The 18,107-nt window shown below is 36.1% G+C and overlaps 1 protein-coding gene across 3 annotated transcripts in view; it reads right to left on the bottom strand.

The window, feature by feature from the left end:
- The window catches only part of PRMT3 (protein arginine methyltransferase 3), a 111,243-nt gene that overhangs the window by 81,792 nt on the left and 11,344 nt on the right, over positions 1-18,107 (bottom strand). For all 3 annotated transcript variants that reach the window (XM_037162202.2, XM_037162194.2, XM_037162209.2), the window contains one exon: positions 9,534-9,655. In XM_037162202.2, the coding sequence (XP_037018097.2) occupies positions 9,534-9,655 (122 nt within the window). The remainder of the gene's footprint in view (positions 1-9,533; positions 9,656-18,107) is intronic.

Raw genomic sequence — 18,107 nt, 5'->3', positions numbered from 1 at the left:
GTCCCATAGTGTTTACCACGTACGTATTGATGGACACGGGCTGCTTCCACAGCATGGCAATTGTAAATAATAGTGCAGTGAACAGGGGAGTTTATGTTCTTTCAAACTGGTGTTTTGGGTTTCTTTGGATAAATACCCAGAAGTGGAATCGCTGGGTCATAACACAGTTCCATTTTTAATTTCTTGAGGTGTCTCCATACTGCTTTCCACAGTGGCTGCCGCAATCTGCATTCCTACCAACAGTGCAAAAGAGTTCCCCCTTCTCCCCATCCTCATCAGCACTTGTTGTTTGTCGATTTACTCATGATAGCCATTCTGACAAGTGTGAGGTGGTATCTCATTGTGGGTTTAATTTGCATTTCTCTGATGACTAGTAACATTGAGCATCTTTTCATAGTCTATTGGCCATCTGTGTGTCTTTGGAGAAGTGTCTATTCAGGTCTTTTGCCCATTTTTAAATTGGACTGTATAGTTTTTTAGTGTTGAGTTTTATAAGTTCTTTATACATTTTGGACATTACCTCCTTATCACATTACCTCCTATTCACATCAGGAATAGGTCCTCCCATTCAGTGGGGTATCCTCCTCATATTTTCTTGTGTCCTCCTTTTTTTGGTCAAAATGTGCCTTAGCCTTTGCGATTCATGGGTCTGTAGAGGAGTCCTCCAAACAGCACTATTCTGAGCTAACATACTTTCAAATCGAACTCCACACAAACCTGATTACCCAGAATTGCCCACTACTGAGCTTCATTAATAATGTCAAAGACACAGGCAATTAAGAAAGTTGGAAGAAGTAGAGATCAATCTGGTACATACAGAGGGTCTCCTTATGATGTGAGTTAATAACTCATGCACCTTAGAGATCTTGTCTACACCAGACCAGAGAGTGTATGTCTGATATAGGAAAGGGAAGAGCAAATCAGTGGCCTTTAATGTCCCAGACTTCTCCTGGATTTGTCTGCCCATATTTGCCCATACTTTAAAAATTATTTGTAAAGTCTGACACTGGGTACAATCTATGTTTAGAGTGACACAGATCTGACAATCTGGCCCTTTGTATCCACTCACCCACATATTTATCCATTCTCTTTTATTCCTTCCTATTCCCCTGACCATCTAGGGTCATTTTCCTTCTTCCTAAACTAATTTTTTAGCATTTTCTTTATTGTACACTTACAGCTGTAGCCAAATGAAATAGTGTTTTGTTAGTTCTAAAGTATATTTTGACTTCATTCTTGGAGGTATCTGACTTTGCATATGGATTTTTTTGTTTGGCAGTGATATTGCTGTAATACAGGATTCACTAAACATTAGCCATGGATCAGTCACCTGATTTTTATAAATAAAAGTTGGGACACAGTGATGCCCTTTTGTTTACATGTTGGCTATTGCTGCTTTCATACAACAATAGCAACTGAAGAGTTGTAACAGAAACTATCTTATTTTGGCGTGTATAATACACACTTTTTTGCCCAAAGTTTTGAGGGAAAAATAAGGATATGCATTATACATGGGTAGTACCTGAAATACCTTGTGCCTGGTTCTTGTGTTCTGTAATTATTTGATACATATTTCTTTTACAACAATATGTTCAAAAATAAATGCTAAAATTCCTTTACAATAAAAAAAACAAATATCTAACTATAAGTAAGTAAATAATTTAATTAAAAATTAAAATAGAACTTTTTTCCTGTAAGTTTGGGTGAAAAAGGTGGGTATGCATTATATACAAGTGCATTATATGTGGCAAAATGTGGTGGTATGTTTTTTAGGTTTATTTGTTCATAGTGGTGATTTGTTGCCATTTTAATGTTCATCATTTTGATCATCTTCTTTTTCTTATATACTTCCCTTTAGCATTTCATAAAATAATGGTTTGGTGATGGTGAACTCCTTTAGCTTTACCTTGTCTGGGAGGTACTTTATCTGTCCTTCAATTCTAAATGATAGCTTTGCTGGATAGAGTAATCTAGGTTGAGGTCCTTGCTTTTCATCACTCTGAATACTTCTTGCCAGCCCCTTCTAGCCTGTAAAGTTTCTTTTGAGAAATCAGTTGATAGTCCTAGGGGAGTCTTAGTCCATTGTAGGTAATTGTCTGCCTTTCTCTAGCTGCTTTTAAGATTCTCTCTTTATTTTAACCTTTGGCATTTTAATTATGTGTCTTGGTATGGTCCTCTTTGGGTCCACCTTGCTTTGTACTCTCTGTGCTTCCTGGACTTGGATGTCTATTTTCTTCACCAAATTAGGGAAGTTTTCTTTCATTATTTTTTTCAAATCAGATTTCAATTTCTTGCTATTCCTCTTCCCTTCTGGCACCCTTATGATTTAAATGTTCGTATGTTTAAAGTTGTCCCAGAAGTTCCTAGGCCTATCCTAATTTTTTTTAAATTATTCTGTCTTCAAGCTGTTCTGATAGAACATTTTTTCCTTCCTTGTGTCCCAAATCATTGATTTGATTCTCAACTTCATCCTCTCCACTGTTGGTTCTCTGTATATTTTTATTTCACTCAGTGTAACCTTCATTTCCTACATTATGTTTTTGCCATACTTAATGAGTTCTTCGAGTGTCCTGATCACCAGTGTTTTGAACTCTGCATTTGATAGGTCGGTTATCTCCCCTTTTTCTGGGGTTTTGCTCTGTTCTTTCATTTGGGCCATATTTCTTTGCTCATTTCAGCAGCCTCCCTGTCTGTTTCTGTGTTTTAATAGAACTACTTTGACTCCATGTCTTAGAAAAGGCACTTGTAAATTGTGTAGGGCAGAGCCTTAGGTAACTGCCAAGGTGGGGCAACCCGATTCACTGCTTTGTGGCTCCGTATAGGGTTGGGGGGCGTGTCTCAGAGAGAGGACAATGCCACTGCCTGGCTTCTGGAGGTTTGTCCAGCACTCGCCCCATTTCCAGTCACTTCACCTACTTCCCATATGCTACTGGTGCCATTCCAGCTGTTGCCCTGCTGGTAAATCCCATAGTAGGGTGGTTTGCATATGTTCTAAGTCCATGTAGACCCTTTAAATGGACTCTCCTTAATATCCAGCAGTTTCTTCCTCCATCCCCACCTCCACGGGTTTTTACAGGCAGGAGTTACAGGGATTTATCTTCTGGTGCTGAAACCCTGGGCTGTATTGTCTGGCCTGGGATTGCTTGCTCCCAAGGTATGCCTCCTGATTTTTATCCACCACATGCGAATGTGGAACCACCCATTCTACCATCACTGCCTCTGGGCACCATCTCCACGCCTCTCAGCCAGTGTCAGTGACTCTGCCCCTCCTACCCCTCTGGATGAATGTGGTTCTTTAAATTCTTGGTTGTTGGACTTCCATACAGCTTGATTTTCTGACTGTTCTGGTTGTTACTTGTTTTGAGATATAGGTGTAATTCTCCCTGTGGTTGCATGACGAGGTGAAGTGTCTACCTACACCTCCACCTTGACCAGAAGTCCATTTCCAATTCTTATCCCTTTCTTTGTATTGCCTTGCTGTGCCTTCCAAGAATTTCTTAACAGTGTTGATTAAGAGAGGTGATAGCAAGAATCCCTGTCCTGTTTTTGAACTTAAAGTAAATGCTTTCAATGAGTCCTCAAGATGTAGGCTGTAGGTTTTGCTTTTCCAGATACATCATATGAGGTTGTAATCTGTTTAAATTATCTAGTCATCCCAGTCTCATTTATTGTAATGACCATTCTTTCCTCTGTACTTTGCATTGTCATCTTTGTGAAGAACAGAGCATCCGTGTATGAGACCAGATTAACCTTTATACCAAAACTCTACTGAGGCAATAGAACAGAAAATTACTGGCCACTCACATGGGAACATATATGCAAAAATCATAGTCAAAATATCAGAAAACTAATTGAGCAATATATTGGAAGGTAAGGTTTATCCAAGGAATACAAGGTTGGTTAACTATGTGAAAATCAAGGAGAAAAATTAATTGAGATCATCTCAACAGATTCAGAGAAGTTTGATAAAACTTTGTATCCATTCAATATGTCTATGTGTTAAAACAAGAGCTAAAAAGTTATCCCAACCTTGTATCCCTGGGATAAACCTTACCTTGGAAAACAGTCTGGCAAACTGAACTAATAAGCAAAGTAGAGACAGACTTGTAGCTAAAGAGCAGGTTGACAGTTATGGCAGGGGAGAAGTCAGGGGGTGGAGGGACTGAACAAATGGAAAAAGGACTCATGCACATGGACATCAGTGTGGTGATTGTGGGGGGAGGGTATAAGAGAGGTATAATGGTAATGGGAAAAATACAATAAAATTTAAATAAATTCAAATGCCCCCCATAAAGAAAATATTCTGGCAATATCTAGGAAATTTGAAGGTATGTTTACCATAAGGCCTGCATATACCCCAATATACCACATATGCCTGTGTGCGTATATATATGCACAGGGCACACATACAAAAAATTACTAACAGAATTAGGAATAATAGCCTTAAACTGGAGAACATAAAATGTGTATCAAAAGCAGAAAATTGCAACATATTCATCAATAGCCTTGTATAGAACAATAAACGTGAATAAATTACAGCTATACACAACATGAACATAAAAAATAATGTTGAGCAAACTAAAGCTAGACAAAAAGGATGCATAATATATAATCTTATTTATTAAAAGACCAAAACTGAGTAAACTAAATGATCTTAAATGGATGCCCATCTAAAGGGGTTAAAATATAAAGCAAAGGAAGTAAGTGGTCACCATAAAAATGAGGATGCTAGTTACCTAGGCAGGGAGAGCATCTCACTGAGGAAGGGGAGATGGAGGTGAGTGGGACTCGAAAGTACCAGAAATGTTCTACTTCTTGTTAGTTATACATATTATAATATAATGTTTCCTGTACTTTTTAATAAGTACATAATGTTTTCACACAAAAGTTAAAAGAGGAAAGGATGCTTATATATCTGAGTTTTTTCAAGGAGATATTTAATGCAATTCTTTCTGATGAAATTGGTATAACTGCTTACCGCTAATTGAAATACTTATAAAGGCTTTAACAGTTTCAAAAACCTCAAAGAAAAATAATAAGCAAGCTTTTTACAAAAGCAAAACATTTCCATTACCTAGAATTATCTTCAGAATGCTTATGCTGAAACAAGATGTGTTCTGTAAGAGGCCATCTGCTCAGGCTGTTTATTGTCTGCTACAAGTCATAATCCTATTTGCATCAGTAATTACTTTACTGGTTCAAATATAAATATGGCAGAAAAATTAAGATTTCAAAGAATACACAGAACAAAATGACAAAGGCCATAATTCCCAGTAATTCTGTATTAAAACAGCTCAATACAGATATCATTCACATAGATAACCTCTTTCATGAAACTGTTCACCTTAATCTCCACCTGATAACTCAGTCATGAGAAAACTATAGATTTTACTTACTGTTCTCAAGCAGCTACTCACTAAAACTTACTTTAGCATGAGAGAATTCTAAGTGAATTCTATCTCTGGAAACACCTGCTCAAAAACTACCACAGCTTTAATCTACAGAAGCGTGAGACTGTAATTAAAACGGTATTTTAAGTAAACCTCTTTAATCCAACAGGCACTGAAGTATCAAACCAACACTTTCCTATCTCATACCAAAATCATAGTTAATTTATAGTTCTTCTTTATCCTCTATGTTCTTAACCAAAAATGTCCCCCCACCCCCCCTTTTTTGTTTTATTTAAAAGGGAGAACTTGGTAGGGACATCAATTTGGCTGCACTAGGAAGAATGAATGACAGAAAGCTGTGGGAGGCAAAGACAAAGAACAAATACCTGATCCAGTTACATGCAGATGCATTAATTTATGCAAGGAATGTTAAGAATGTGAATTAAAGCATTCACATAGTCACTGTGGACTGAGATAAACCAGGAGGACAGCATATTTAAAGGAAACATAGATTCCTGACAGGCACCTGGTGTCTGACATGGATTTGCACCTCGACTGGCCACAAAGCAGGTATGTGCTACCTATGTGGCCAGCTCTTTGAGAACTATGATCTCTACGACTCAAGCCAACTTCCTTGGGTACAGTTATCCACATATATCTTTGAAGTTCACAGGGAGAGATAAAACTATATCTGCTGTGACTCTTGCAGAGAAAGGTGGATTACTTGGGCGTCTGTACATGACTTCCTTACCAATGTGTGTCTTTTTCTTGCTGCTCCTGGACTGTAGTCTTTGCTGCAATAAATGTGAACTGTGAATACAACTTTTATTGAGTCCTGTGAGTTCTTCTAGTGAACACTGAACTAGTTAGGTAGTCAAGGCAACCCTCAGACAGGGCCAGTGAGTGAGAAGGAAATTAAGGAGTTGGCAGGGTAGGAGAAGAAATAAATTTAGTTTCCTTGTAAGAAGTCTTGATCTCATTCATTAGAATTCTATGGCTTCTGAGTAGAGCAGTTTTTTTTGTGTGTTTTTTTACCATTTTAGCTTCAACAGTGGTTCAAAATTCACTGCAGCTTTAGCTCACTATTCTATGTAACTTCTATTAAATTTAGGACAAAATATAAAGGAACATCCCTTACTTCAAGAATTTATCCTGATGTATTTTGTGATCTTGTTCCAAATCTCGTGTGTGCATGTAAATATATAAACACACACATGTGTGTTCTTTTATATTATCACTACTTTTTAAATCATTATGTTGTTACTTTATTCTTCTCGAAAAACTATCCTCATCATCTAGCACATGTATCAATCTTGCTCGGTGTTAGAGACAGAAAAAACTAAGAAAATAAAGCTACTGTCCTAGAAACGAGAGGACACTTCCATGAACATAACATCCAAATCTTCTAAATGTTTCATTTCCAGCAGTATACTAGACACAGGCTTTGTAAAAGACTGCATCTTCAATGTGACACTGAGACTGAAAATTCTGCACGGTGGCTATATGATGGATCAACCTCCTGATGAAAACTCCTCTGCAATAACATTCAAAAGTCTGAATAATGAGCTGTCCCGTGACTGAGTCAGTGAGAAACAAAAGGCAGCCAGGGTAGTAATAAAAACATTACCAGAAGCTACCTCTGCTTCCTGAGCATGAAAGCATAAAATTGTCTGGCAATTGAATAGCTTTGCTATCCTTAGGTAAGTTTATGTTTCTGAAATGATCATTCATTGCAGAGTTCCAAGTACGGCAGCAAGAGTAAGAAACAATTTCTCGTTCCTTCTTTGTATCACACTGAGTTCTATTGGCCCTCTCAGGGGTGCCCAACTTTTGGTGCCTCTGAGGCACATCGGAAGAAGAAGAGTTGTCCTGGGCCGCACATTCAATACAGTGTGACATATAATCACAAAAAAACCTCATAATGTTTTAAGTAAATTTATAATTTTCTGTTGGGCCCCATTCACAGCCATCCTGGGCTACATGCAGCCCACGGGCCACAGGCTGGACATCCCCAGTAAAGCAAACTATTGAATGTAACCAATACACACCCCCTAAGTAGTCAAGGGGTGAGACAGCGTGGTCAACTGACTGTGAGAGTGGACTGTGGAGTCAGGCTGCCAGGATCTAATCCTGGCTCCACTACACATGAGGAGAGTTACTTCTGTGAAATAAAATAAAACGAAACAATATAAAATAAAATGAGTGTTATCGCTACTCTTTTCCTTTTCTTCCATTAAAGAATTAAAATGAGAGCACATCTAGTCTTGCCTTGTAGAAATCAAAAATGAGTGATTAATACAAAAAAGGACATGGTCTTTGATAAAATGAGAATTTCTAATAGAGATTCTTATCATAATCTTACTACCAGCATTACATTTTTGATAATCTTCTAACACATTCTCTTCTTTGGATATGGTACCCCTATTTGTTTGGATGGCAATATACAGACAAGTGAGGACGCTCTTTATGGACCCACCAAATTATACTGTAATGATACTGAACTAGAAAAAATGTTACTACATTATGGAATTGCATACACATATGCTACATATATACATATTCTTCAATGTAAAAATAATAACCATAAATCTGTATTATTGACAAATCTAAGCAAGATCAAAGTAATTTTTTTCATTAACATTAATTTGATACTGGTTAATTAATAGTAATGTATCTAACTTTTTTCTTTTAATTCTCGCCCTACAACACATTCATTCATTTTAGGAAGAAAGAGAGAAAAAACATCTATGTGAGAGAGAAACACTGACTGGTTGCCTCCCATATGCACCCCGACTGGGGATGGAACCCACAGCCTAGGTACGTGCCCCGACCAGGAATTGAACCCACAACCTTCCGGTGCATGGGACCATGCTCCAGCCAACGAGGCATGCTCGCCAGGGCTAGCCACTAACTTCTGAATACCTACTACATGCCAGGGAGTATGCCAAAAATTTGTTTGCACATTTTACTTGTACCTTATTTACCTTACTCATAACCAGAGGAGTTAGTCATTGTTATTCAGTGCAGTGATTAAGGTTTCAAAAAGGTTAGCTATAATTTAATCAAAGTTCAAATAACTGGTAAGTGGTAGAATGAGGACTTGAACCCAAGCCTAACTCAAACCTTGTGCTCTTAACCACAAATCTATACTTTTACATTATGCTCTACAAATCTAAAAATTCAAACATTTTACATAATCGTACTTAAATTTTATACTACCTAGAAAAGATAAATGTTAATCAATTTTAAGAAGAACATAAGTATCAGTGGGAAGACTATTTAAATGTTATCACCATGAAAAAGAAACAGTAGTTACGTGGCACAATGGAGTATTAGCTAATGCTATGGTGGGAATCATTTTGCAATATATAAATGTATCAAAGCAACACTACACTTCAAATTTACACAGTGCTGCGTCAATTCTCAATGAAGCTGGGGAAAAAACAGTGGCTAAGAGGCCTCCTATTAATTATTTATTCTGGCAATTACTCCTAAGTTCCAAATGTAAGGTGCTTTTGTTAAATACATAGCTAAAGAAATCAGTTAAGCTGTAGTTCAAATAAAGGCCTTTTTCCTAGGATATACGCCAACCATAAAATCAGTCACCTAACTTACCTCCTTAAAGAAAGGAGATATTTTTAGAGAATAAAATTAAGTTTTAGGGGATAAACTAAATCCACTCTGCCTTATTTGCAGCCAGTTTGGAATTTATTTATTTTAATTTGAAGGAGGCTAATACTGTCAAAAAAAAAAAAAAAGGAGTAAACCCTTAGTCTTTAGTCTAATTGCTGTTTGCTAAAGGAAATATTATTGATATAAATATTTAGTTCTGTAGGGAGTCCTCCAACAATATTACCTTGTATGTCAATGATTTCTAATTTTATACAATTAGCATACTTATGGTCATAATTGGAAAGACAGTGAAAATTATAGAAAAATAACATTCATCAATAAGAACTGAAAAGATTATTCATAGAGCAATTATGTCTAGCTCAATCCAACTTAAAATTTTATTATTTTGGAATACGTTTTTCCTGAAAGACAAATGTCTTGAGTCAGCACTAGATAGCTATTAAAGACAAGAACATCTGTTAATCGTTAAACTTAAAAACAATTTTAAATCAAGCCTTAAAGTGCATCTACCTTATGATATCCATTGCCTGGTAAAGGATCTCGGATTGATCAACTCCAAGAACCTTCTTTGCCCCAGCTTTAGCAGCAAACATGGAGAGAATTCCGGTTCCACAACCAACATCCAAAACTACCTGGTGTAATTTAAAAATATATACATGTTATTGAAAAGGTCTGATATTTTAAAAACTACCAAGTAGGTGATTATTTCTATTTGGGGAAACTACAGATAACATTATAATGGGTTGTTTTAAATTCGTAACAGTTTATTTGGCCATAGCCTGTTGCAATCAGATTCCACAACATAAATTTAAGAAATGTTTCATATGAAATAAGCAACTTTCATACACTTCTTAATAGGAAAATATTTTAATTTCCTTATTGTATGCGTATACTAATTTTGGTTCCATAATCCTAAATTTTAACAGAAATAAACAATCTCAAGTTTGAATGACAGGAATTAACTTAAACAGAATAGCCTGATTCAATACAATTTTTAAGAACGGTTATAAAGAAATCATGGATATAAAACATCATCACATTCCCTCCATTTCCAAAATTAAACATTTGCCCCGGCTGCTTTGGCTCAGTTAATCCAGCGCTGGCCTGTGAACCAACAGGTCGCCAGTTCTGTTTCTAGTCAGGGCACATGCCTGGGTCTGGGGCGCCCGCTCCTCAGTTAGGGGCATATGAGAGGCAAATGATCGATGTGTATCTCACACATTGATATCTGTTTCCCTCTCTTTGTCCCTCCTTTCCCCTCTGTTTGAAAATAAATAAAATCTTTAAAAAAATACAAAATTAAACATTCAACTTGCTATAATAATACAGGTACAATAAAAACAAGTTGGGCCCTGGCTGGTGTGGCTCAGTGGATTGAACTCAGGCTGTGAACCAAAGGGTCATCAGTTCGTTTCCCAGTCAGGGCACATGCCTGAGTTGCAGGTCCCCAGTGGGGAACACATGAAAGCCCACCACACATTGATGTTTCTCTCCTACTCTTTCTCCTTCCCTTCCCCTCTCTCTAAAAATAAGTAAGTAAAATATTAAAAAAAAAAAACAAGTTGGCTTCTAAAATTCAGTAACTTGAGAATTTAAGTCTTAAAAATGATACTCATCATCATTGGTGAAAGTAATAAAAAAATTTTATGCATATATTGGGTTGGCCAAAAAGTCTATTTGGTTTTTTTCCATAAAATAAAAGGCAAGTTTTTCACTTTCACCAGTAACTTTATGGATTTGGGTATTTTGAGTATGTCAGCTATCTCCCACATGGTATAACCTTGATTGCTCTCAATTAATGTCTCAATTTGATCGCTATCAATTTCAACTGACACACCCGACCATGGAGCATCGTCCAGTGAGAAACATCCAGTGGGAAACTTTGTGAACCACTTTTGACACATTCAGTCAGTCCAGCATCTTTTCTATACACTACACAGATCTTTTTTTTTTTTTTTTGCACTTCAGTTGTGTTTTTACTTTTCTTGAATAATAAAGCATAATTATGCTGAAAATACACATATTCTTCCTTCTTCAATATTAAAACCGCTACGCAAACATTCATCACTTTTGAGGAGTTCTTTTAAATTTACACTAATATGACAACTGTCACAATACAATCTAACCAAATTGTTTTAAATGAAGTTCAAGATAACTAAATGCTACTAAGACCATCTTACGGAAAAAAACCAAATGAACTTTTTGGCCAACCTAATATATAATGCAGTATGTTTTTCCTTTTCCTTTTCACAAATGAAGCATATTTTACTCACTATATTACACACTGCTTTTTTATTTATAAATATAAAGATCTTTCCATATCAGTTTATAGATAGGATTCTATATTATGGCTGTACCATAATCTATCAGTCCAGTTCTCTATTGATTGACATTTGAATAGATTTTGAAATTATACTAGGATGATACTGTAAATCTGGCCAGATTTCTGCCAATCTGGCCAATGTAAAATAATGATATACTGGTCTAGTTTTAACACGCATTCCTATTATCATAGGTTCAATATCATTGTAGAGCTGTCTTGAGTTCCTTTTTATGTGAACTAGCTACTTATATCCTTTTTCCTCAGACTGAGTAGTCCTTTTCTTATCAATTTTCTCATCAAATTTTTCTTATCAAATCTCACCAAATAAGAGTTCTTTATAAATCAGGGAGATTGTAACTCTACAATATGACTCACAAAAATGTTTTTTTTCTCAGCATAAATTTGTCTTTTGTTTCTGCTTACAGTGAATTTTGCTATGCAGAAATTCTTTCCTAACAAACTTACTAATCTTTTCTTTCATGGCATCTGGATTTGATCACAATTACAATGACCGTGACCATGTTCTCTCCTATTTCAGTCTTATACATTTCCCTCTAGTACATTTGTGGTTTCATTAACACAGTTCGTTTTCCTATCATGGTATACCCTAAGTGGCATGACTCCAAACTTACTTCTGTTCGGATGGCTAACCAGTTCTCCCCACATGTGATTTAAAAGCCTGTGTTTCCCCCACTGACTTGATACAGGACTGCTATGGTCTTAATGTTTGTGTCCTCCCTCCCCTCAAAATTGTACATGTTGGAATCCTAACCCCCAAGGTGACAGTACTGGAGGTGATTACATCATGAGGACAGAGCCCTCACAAATAGGATTAGCACTAACACCATCCAGGCTATAACCTTTTTACCCAGGGACTCCACTGCTAGAAATTTACCTTATTATTGTACTTTCACACATATAAAGGTTTTAGTAATTTATGTTTTATATGCAGCACTGTTTCTAATATAACAAATTAAAATAAGTTATGGACATTCTATATTAGATAGATGAGGCATTAAAGAATGTTAATAAAGAATGATCTCTAAGAAAAATTACTAAATAATGAAAGCTAAGTACAAAAGGATCTGTATCATAAACTGCAGTTAGAGTACATATTCTTTTGCAAGACTATCATACACACAAACATATATAATTTATATATATAATTCTTATTTAATCCTCACTTTGCAAATGAGGAAAGTAAACTTCAGAGAGGAAAAGTAACAGGTCCAGAATCAGGTAGCTAGTAATTTGCAAAGCTAGCATTCAAACACAGGTTAATTGCTTCTAAAGCCTATTTTTAATTATATTTTTAATTGTATCAATTATCTATTATATCTAGCTCAGAATTAGGTGAGGAAATAAACTAAAAGTTGATAGACTCAAAGAGGTATAAATCATAACAGAATAAACTAACACATAAAATCACAGAGGAACTGAGTTTACTTTTTCTAAGAAAAAAAGAAAAAGTGAATTTTAACTATAGTTCATAATCAAAAGCATAGAAAAGGCACCTTACTGCGAATTCCTTCAATGGACCACAAATGGAGATTAATTAAGAGTGGGTGATAACACAATTAAATGCCACTCAAAGTTCAATTTAATCTGAGAAACCATATGGCCTCCCCAGGAGCTTTGTGAGTTGAAATAATACTGAGACAGGAAGGAAGGAAAGGGTGGCAGGAAGGGAGGGAGGGACAGACAGGGGAAGGGAACACCTTTTTATGTATAAGCGCCTTTTTGAAAAATAAATCTCTTCTTGTACTACATAGTATGATACTATAATCAAGTGTTGCTATAATCAAGTTTGTCTACCTAATGCAGATAAGGGCACACAAAAACAATGGTAATAAAACTTAGGAAGGCATTATTTCATACATTTTAGAAGAAATACATATTTAAATAATCTTGTCAATATATTGTATAATTTTATGAACAGAAATTAGATGACCTATATATCAATCTAAAACAGTGCGACTTAAAATGCAGCTAATGGGTCGCACCCTAATTACTCACTCTGTTTCAGCATAATAGTGTGTACAGTGAAGTGGCACAGGGTTAAGGGCACTAGACTAGGAGTAACACCCTCAGGTCTGTTCATTTTTAATAGCCTGTCTCAGGGCAAGTCAATTACCCTATTGGTTTCAAGTTTCCTCATGTGTAAAATGGAAATAAGCACTGGCCTGTACCTAGTTACAGGAATACTGTATAGCAAGAGTGAGACATGTTTGAAAGCAATCTATAAATTATCAAATACTATTTAAATATATGGTAGTACGTTTTCTAAATCAGTACCCACAGTAAAATAAACTATTCCAAATCATTTAAAAATGTAAAAGCTCTAGATTATTTAGTATTTTTAATTACAGAGAATTATATCCTGAATATACTTTAAGGAGCCAGCAATTGAAACACATAATATTTTATATTATACTATTATTTTTAAGGAACCGTAAATGCCAAGCAAAGAACTAAACAATATAGTCCCAACTTACTAATAAGCCCTTTACCGACTTTGGCAGATATAACAATTTCAGAAAGAACAGTAAAGAGAATACAAAGTAATTATAAAGATTCTATGCTTTTCACAGTCATATATTTTTGTCTGAAAAATGTAAAATGTAACATATACAACATTTCTATAATACTACTACAAAGAAAGAAAACAAGAAGCAGAAAGTGACTGTGTATAAAGATTAAGAACCCAGTAAGATGTGCTCCATAAACAAAGAAATATTCTAATTACTTAATTTCTCAGTAATTACGATTACCCACACCTGTGCTGTTTCAGTAGTTCTTAGATATTATAAGACAAAAATCTATCCAGGAGCACAGTGGAAAGAAACTTCTAACTTACTTTCACTTAAATTCTCATGTTATATATATCAAAAAGTATTAAGAAAAGATAAAGACAGCGATGGTGTTTTTATAATAACAAAAATCATAAAATTTTAAAGTGCCCAGGAATGAATTTAACCAAGGAGGTAAAAAAAAAACAACCAACCTGTATTCAGAAAACTATACAACACTGAAAAAGAAATTAAGGAAGATACAAATAAATGGAAGCATATACCATGTTAATGGATTAGAAGATATTAACATCATTAAAACATCCACACTATCCAGAGCAATCTATAGATTCAACACAATTCCTATTAAAATACCAATGGCATATTTTGTAAATCTAAGACAAACATTTCAAAAATTTACATGGAACCAAAAAAGACCCCAAATAGCCTCAGCAATCTTGATGAAGAAGAACAAAGTAGGAGGGATCACAATACCTGATATCAACTCTACTACAAGGCTACTGTAATCAAAACAGCTGGTACTGGCATAAGAAAAGACACATTGCTCATTGGAACAGAATAGAGAGCCCAGAAATAAATCCAAATCTTATGGTCAATTAATATTTGACAAAAAGGGCATGAGCACGCAATGGAGTAAAATACTCTCTTTAATGAACGATGTTGGGAGAACTGGATCAGTACATGCAAAAAAATGAAACTAGACCATCAACTTACACCATACACCAGAATAAACTCGAAATGGATAAAAGACTCAAACATAAGTCATGATACCATAAGTCCTAGAGGAAAACATAGGCAGGAAAATTTCAGATATCCTACAAAGCAATATATCTAGGGCAAGGGAAATAAAGGAAAAAACAAACAAATGGAACTACATCAAATTAAAAAGCTTCTGCACAGCTAAAGAAATCATCATCAAAATGAAAGGGAACCAACCATCCAGGAGAACCTATATGCCAATGATACCTTGGAAAGGGGTTTGAACTCCAAAATATATGAAGAACTCACACAACTCAACACCAACCCTGTATCTATTATTCTGTTCTTGTTCTGGTCCTTTGCTTAGTTTGTTATTTGAATTCAATTATTGACAGTTGTGAATTTACTTCCATTTTAACGTTCATCAGTATGATCTTCTTTTTCTTATGCAATTAATTCCCTTTAGCATTTTATAAAATAATGGCTTGGTGATTGTGGGCTCCATTAGCTTTACCTTGTTTGGGACACATTTTTTCTGCCCTTCAACTATAAATGATAGCTTTGCTGGATAGAGTAATCTAGGTTGAGATCCTTGCTTTTCATCACTCTGAATACTTCTTGCTAGCCCCTTCTAGCATGCAAAGTTTCTTTTGAGAAATCAGCTGATAGCTTAGGGGAGTCTTAGTCCACTGTAGGTAATTGTCTGCCTTTCTCTAGCTGCTTTTAAGATTCTCTTTATTTTAACCTTTGGCATTTTAATTACATGTCTTGGTGTGGTCCTCTTTGGGTCCTACTTGTTTGGGACTGTGTCTGTACTTCCTGGACTTCGATGTGTATTTCCTTCACCAAATTAGGGAAGTTTTCTTTCATTAGTTTTTCAAATAAGATTTCAATTTCTTGCTATTCCTCTTCTCCCTCTGGCACCCCTATGATTTGAATGTTGGTATATTTAAAGTTGCCCCAGAGGTTCCTAAGACTATCCTCATTTTTTTTTTAATTTTCTTCTTGCTGTTCTAATGCTTTTTCCTTTCTTGTGTTCCAATTGTTGATTTGATTCTTAGTTTCACCTTCTCCACTGTTGGTTCCCTGTAGGTTTTCTTTATCTCACTTGATGCAACCTTCGTTTCTGTCTCAATCTTTCTTATGGTGTTAAGTACTCAATGAGTTCATGGAGCATCCTGATAACCAGTGTTTTGAACTGTGCATCCCACAGATTGCTTATCTCCATCTCATTAACTTCTCTTTCAGGAGTTTTGTTCTGCTCTTTCATTTGAGCCATATTTGTTTTTCTCCTCATTTTGGCAGGCTCCTTGTGTTTGTTTCTATGTATTAGGTACAGATGTTTTGAGACCCTCTTAGCGCACCTATTAAGTTGTATGAGGTGGAGCCTTAGGGTATCTGGAGGGTAGGGCAACCCATGTCACTTCTCTGTTGCTGTGTAGTGGAGGTCTCGCAGTGGGGACAATGCCACTGCCTGGCCTCTGGAGTTTTGGCCAGGAGGAAGCTGTCTCTCCACGTGAACTTCACTTTCTCCCCATATGCCCCTGTTGCCCTTCCAGCTGTTGCCCTGGTGCTGAACCCCAGAATGGCTGGGTGTATGTGAGCCCTAAATCTGTTGCAGGTCCTTTAATAAGATGCCATTTCTTCTGCTGCTCCAACTCCCACTGGTCTTTACAGCCACAAGTCATGGGGACTTATCTTCTGGGTGCTAGGACCCCGGGCTGGGTGGTCTGAACTGGGGCCAGAATCCTTTGCTCCCAAGGTATCCCTCCCATTTTTTATCCACATGTGGATATGGGACCACCCGTTCCCATCTCTGCGCCTCTCTGTGCCACTTGTCACCTCCACACCTCTCCACGTCTCCACCCTTCCTACCCATCTGGATGAATATGGCTTCTTTAAATCCTTGGTTATCAGACTTCCATACAGCTCAATTATCAGTCCTGGGTGATACTTGTTTTGTACGGTAGTTGTATTTTGGGTTATAGTTGTGCACAGATGTGAGGCATGTTTACCTACACTTTCATCTTGACTAGAAGTCCTCCAAAGTGTCTTTTTTAAACATACATATTAAATAAATCTTTCTAACACTTGGGTGTAAATATAAAAAGTATAAGAAATTTTTAGTCTCTCCTGCAATAAAATATAAAATGCATAAAAGATAACTAAGTACAAAGAACTGATAAAATTAAGATTTAAAAAATGAAATCACTGTTTGTCTATAATGGAAATCAGCAAAAGCAGACACACGCCAACATAAACCTTTCATGATAGTTACTGCTTTGGCCAAAAGATATCCGAGTACCATATAAATTTCAGCTAAGTCACAAGTGAAACACTGTCAGGGAACAGGGATAGAAAATTAAAAGCTGATCTCTGTTATACTCCAAACAATTTAAAAACCAGAAGAAGAGTTTTCAAAATATAAAGGTGTTCAGTCACTGCTACAATATATGTAAAGCCCATGAAATAGCCTTAGACAGGTTATCTTTTTTAAACGGAGGTAAAAGGGGAATTATAAAAACCTGGTGTGTTGTCACATACATGTTCTTAAAGTGAAAAGTGTGGGAAAAAATTCCCAAGCAAAGGTATGTAAGTAGCAGATGATAATATTCTTGACTAAATTAGTGGACTAACTTCCAATAAGGAGAAACAGACAGAAAACTTGAACTTTGAGAGGTAAGCTTGAGATGAGGGAGGGAGGGAAAGAAGAAAAAAATGAAAAATTTCACAAAAATTACACAAATTTCCAACAGACACACACAGTGTGAAAGTTCATCTTTGAAATAACCTGATGCATTATGAAGACTAAGTGTAAACTTCAAAGTGCCTAATAAAGGGCTAAATAAATGAGGTCTTAAAAGCAAGCAGATAAAATAAATTCTACCTTACATTATTTGTCCAAACTTCTTAAAATCATTATATTTTTTAATTACTTATTTATTTTTAGAGGGGAAGGGAAGGAGAGAGTGGGAGAGAAACATGAATGTGTGGTTGCCTCTCACGTGTCCCCTGCTGGGGAACTTGCCTGCAACCCAAGCATGTGCCCTGACTGGGAATTGAACTGGCAACCCTTTGCTTCACAGGCCCACACTCAATCCACTGAGCCACACCAGCTAGGGCTAAAAGTATTAATTTTTAACTAATTTACAAACCAGAATACTAATTAAAAGTGTGCTTTGGGATGGGGCTTATCTGATACATTTAAAATTTACAGGAATCACAGTACAAAAAATACACTTTAAATAACAT

Source organism: Artibeus jamaicensis, unplaced genomic scaffold (assembly GCF_021234435.1).
Source record: "Artibeus jamaicensis isolate MK-2021 breed Jamaican fruit bat unplaced genomic scaffold, CSHL_Jam_final contig_797, whole genome shotgun sequence".
In the NCBI taxonomy this organism is placed as follows: domain Eukaryota; kingdom Metazoa; phylum Chordata; class Mammalia; order Chiroptera; family Phyllostomidae; genus Artibeus; species Artibeus jamaicensis.
This window is presented reverse-complemented; position numbering and strand designations above follow the sequence as displayed.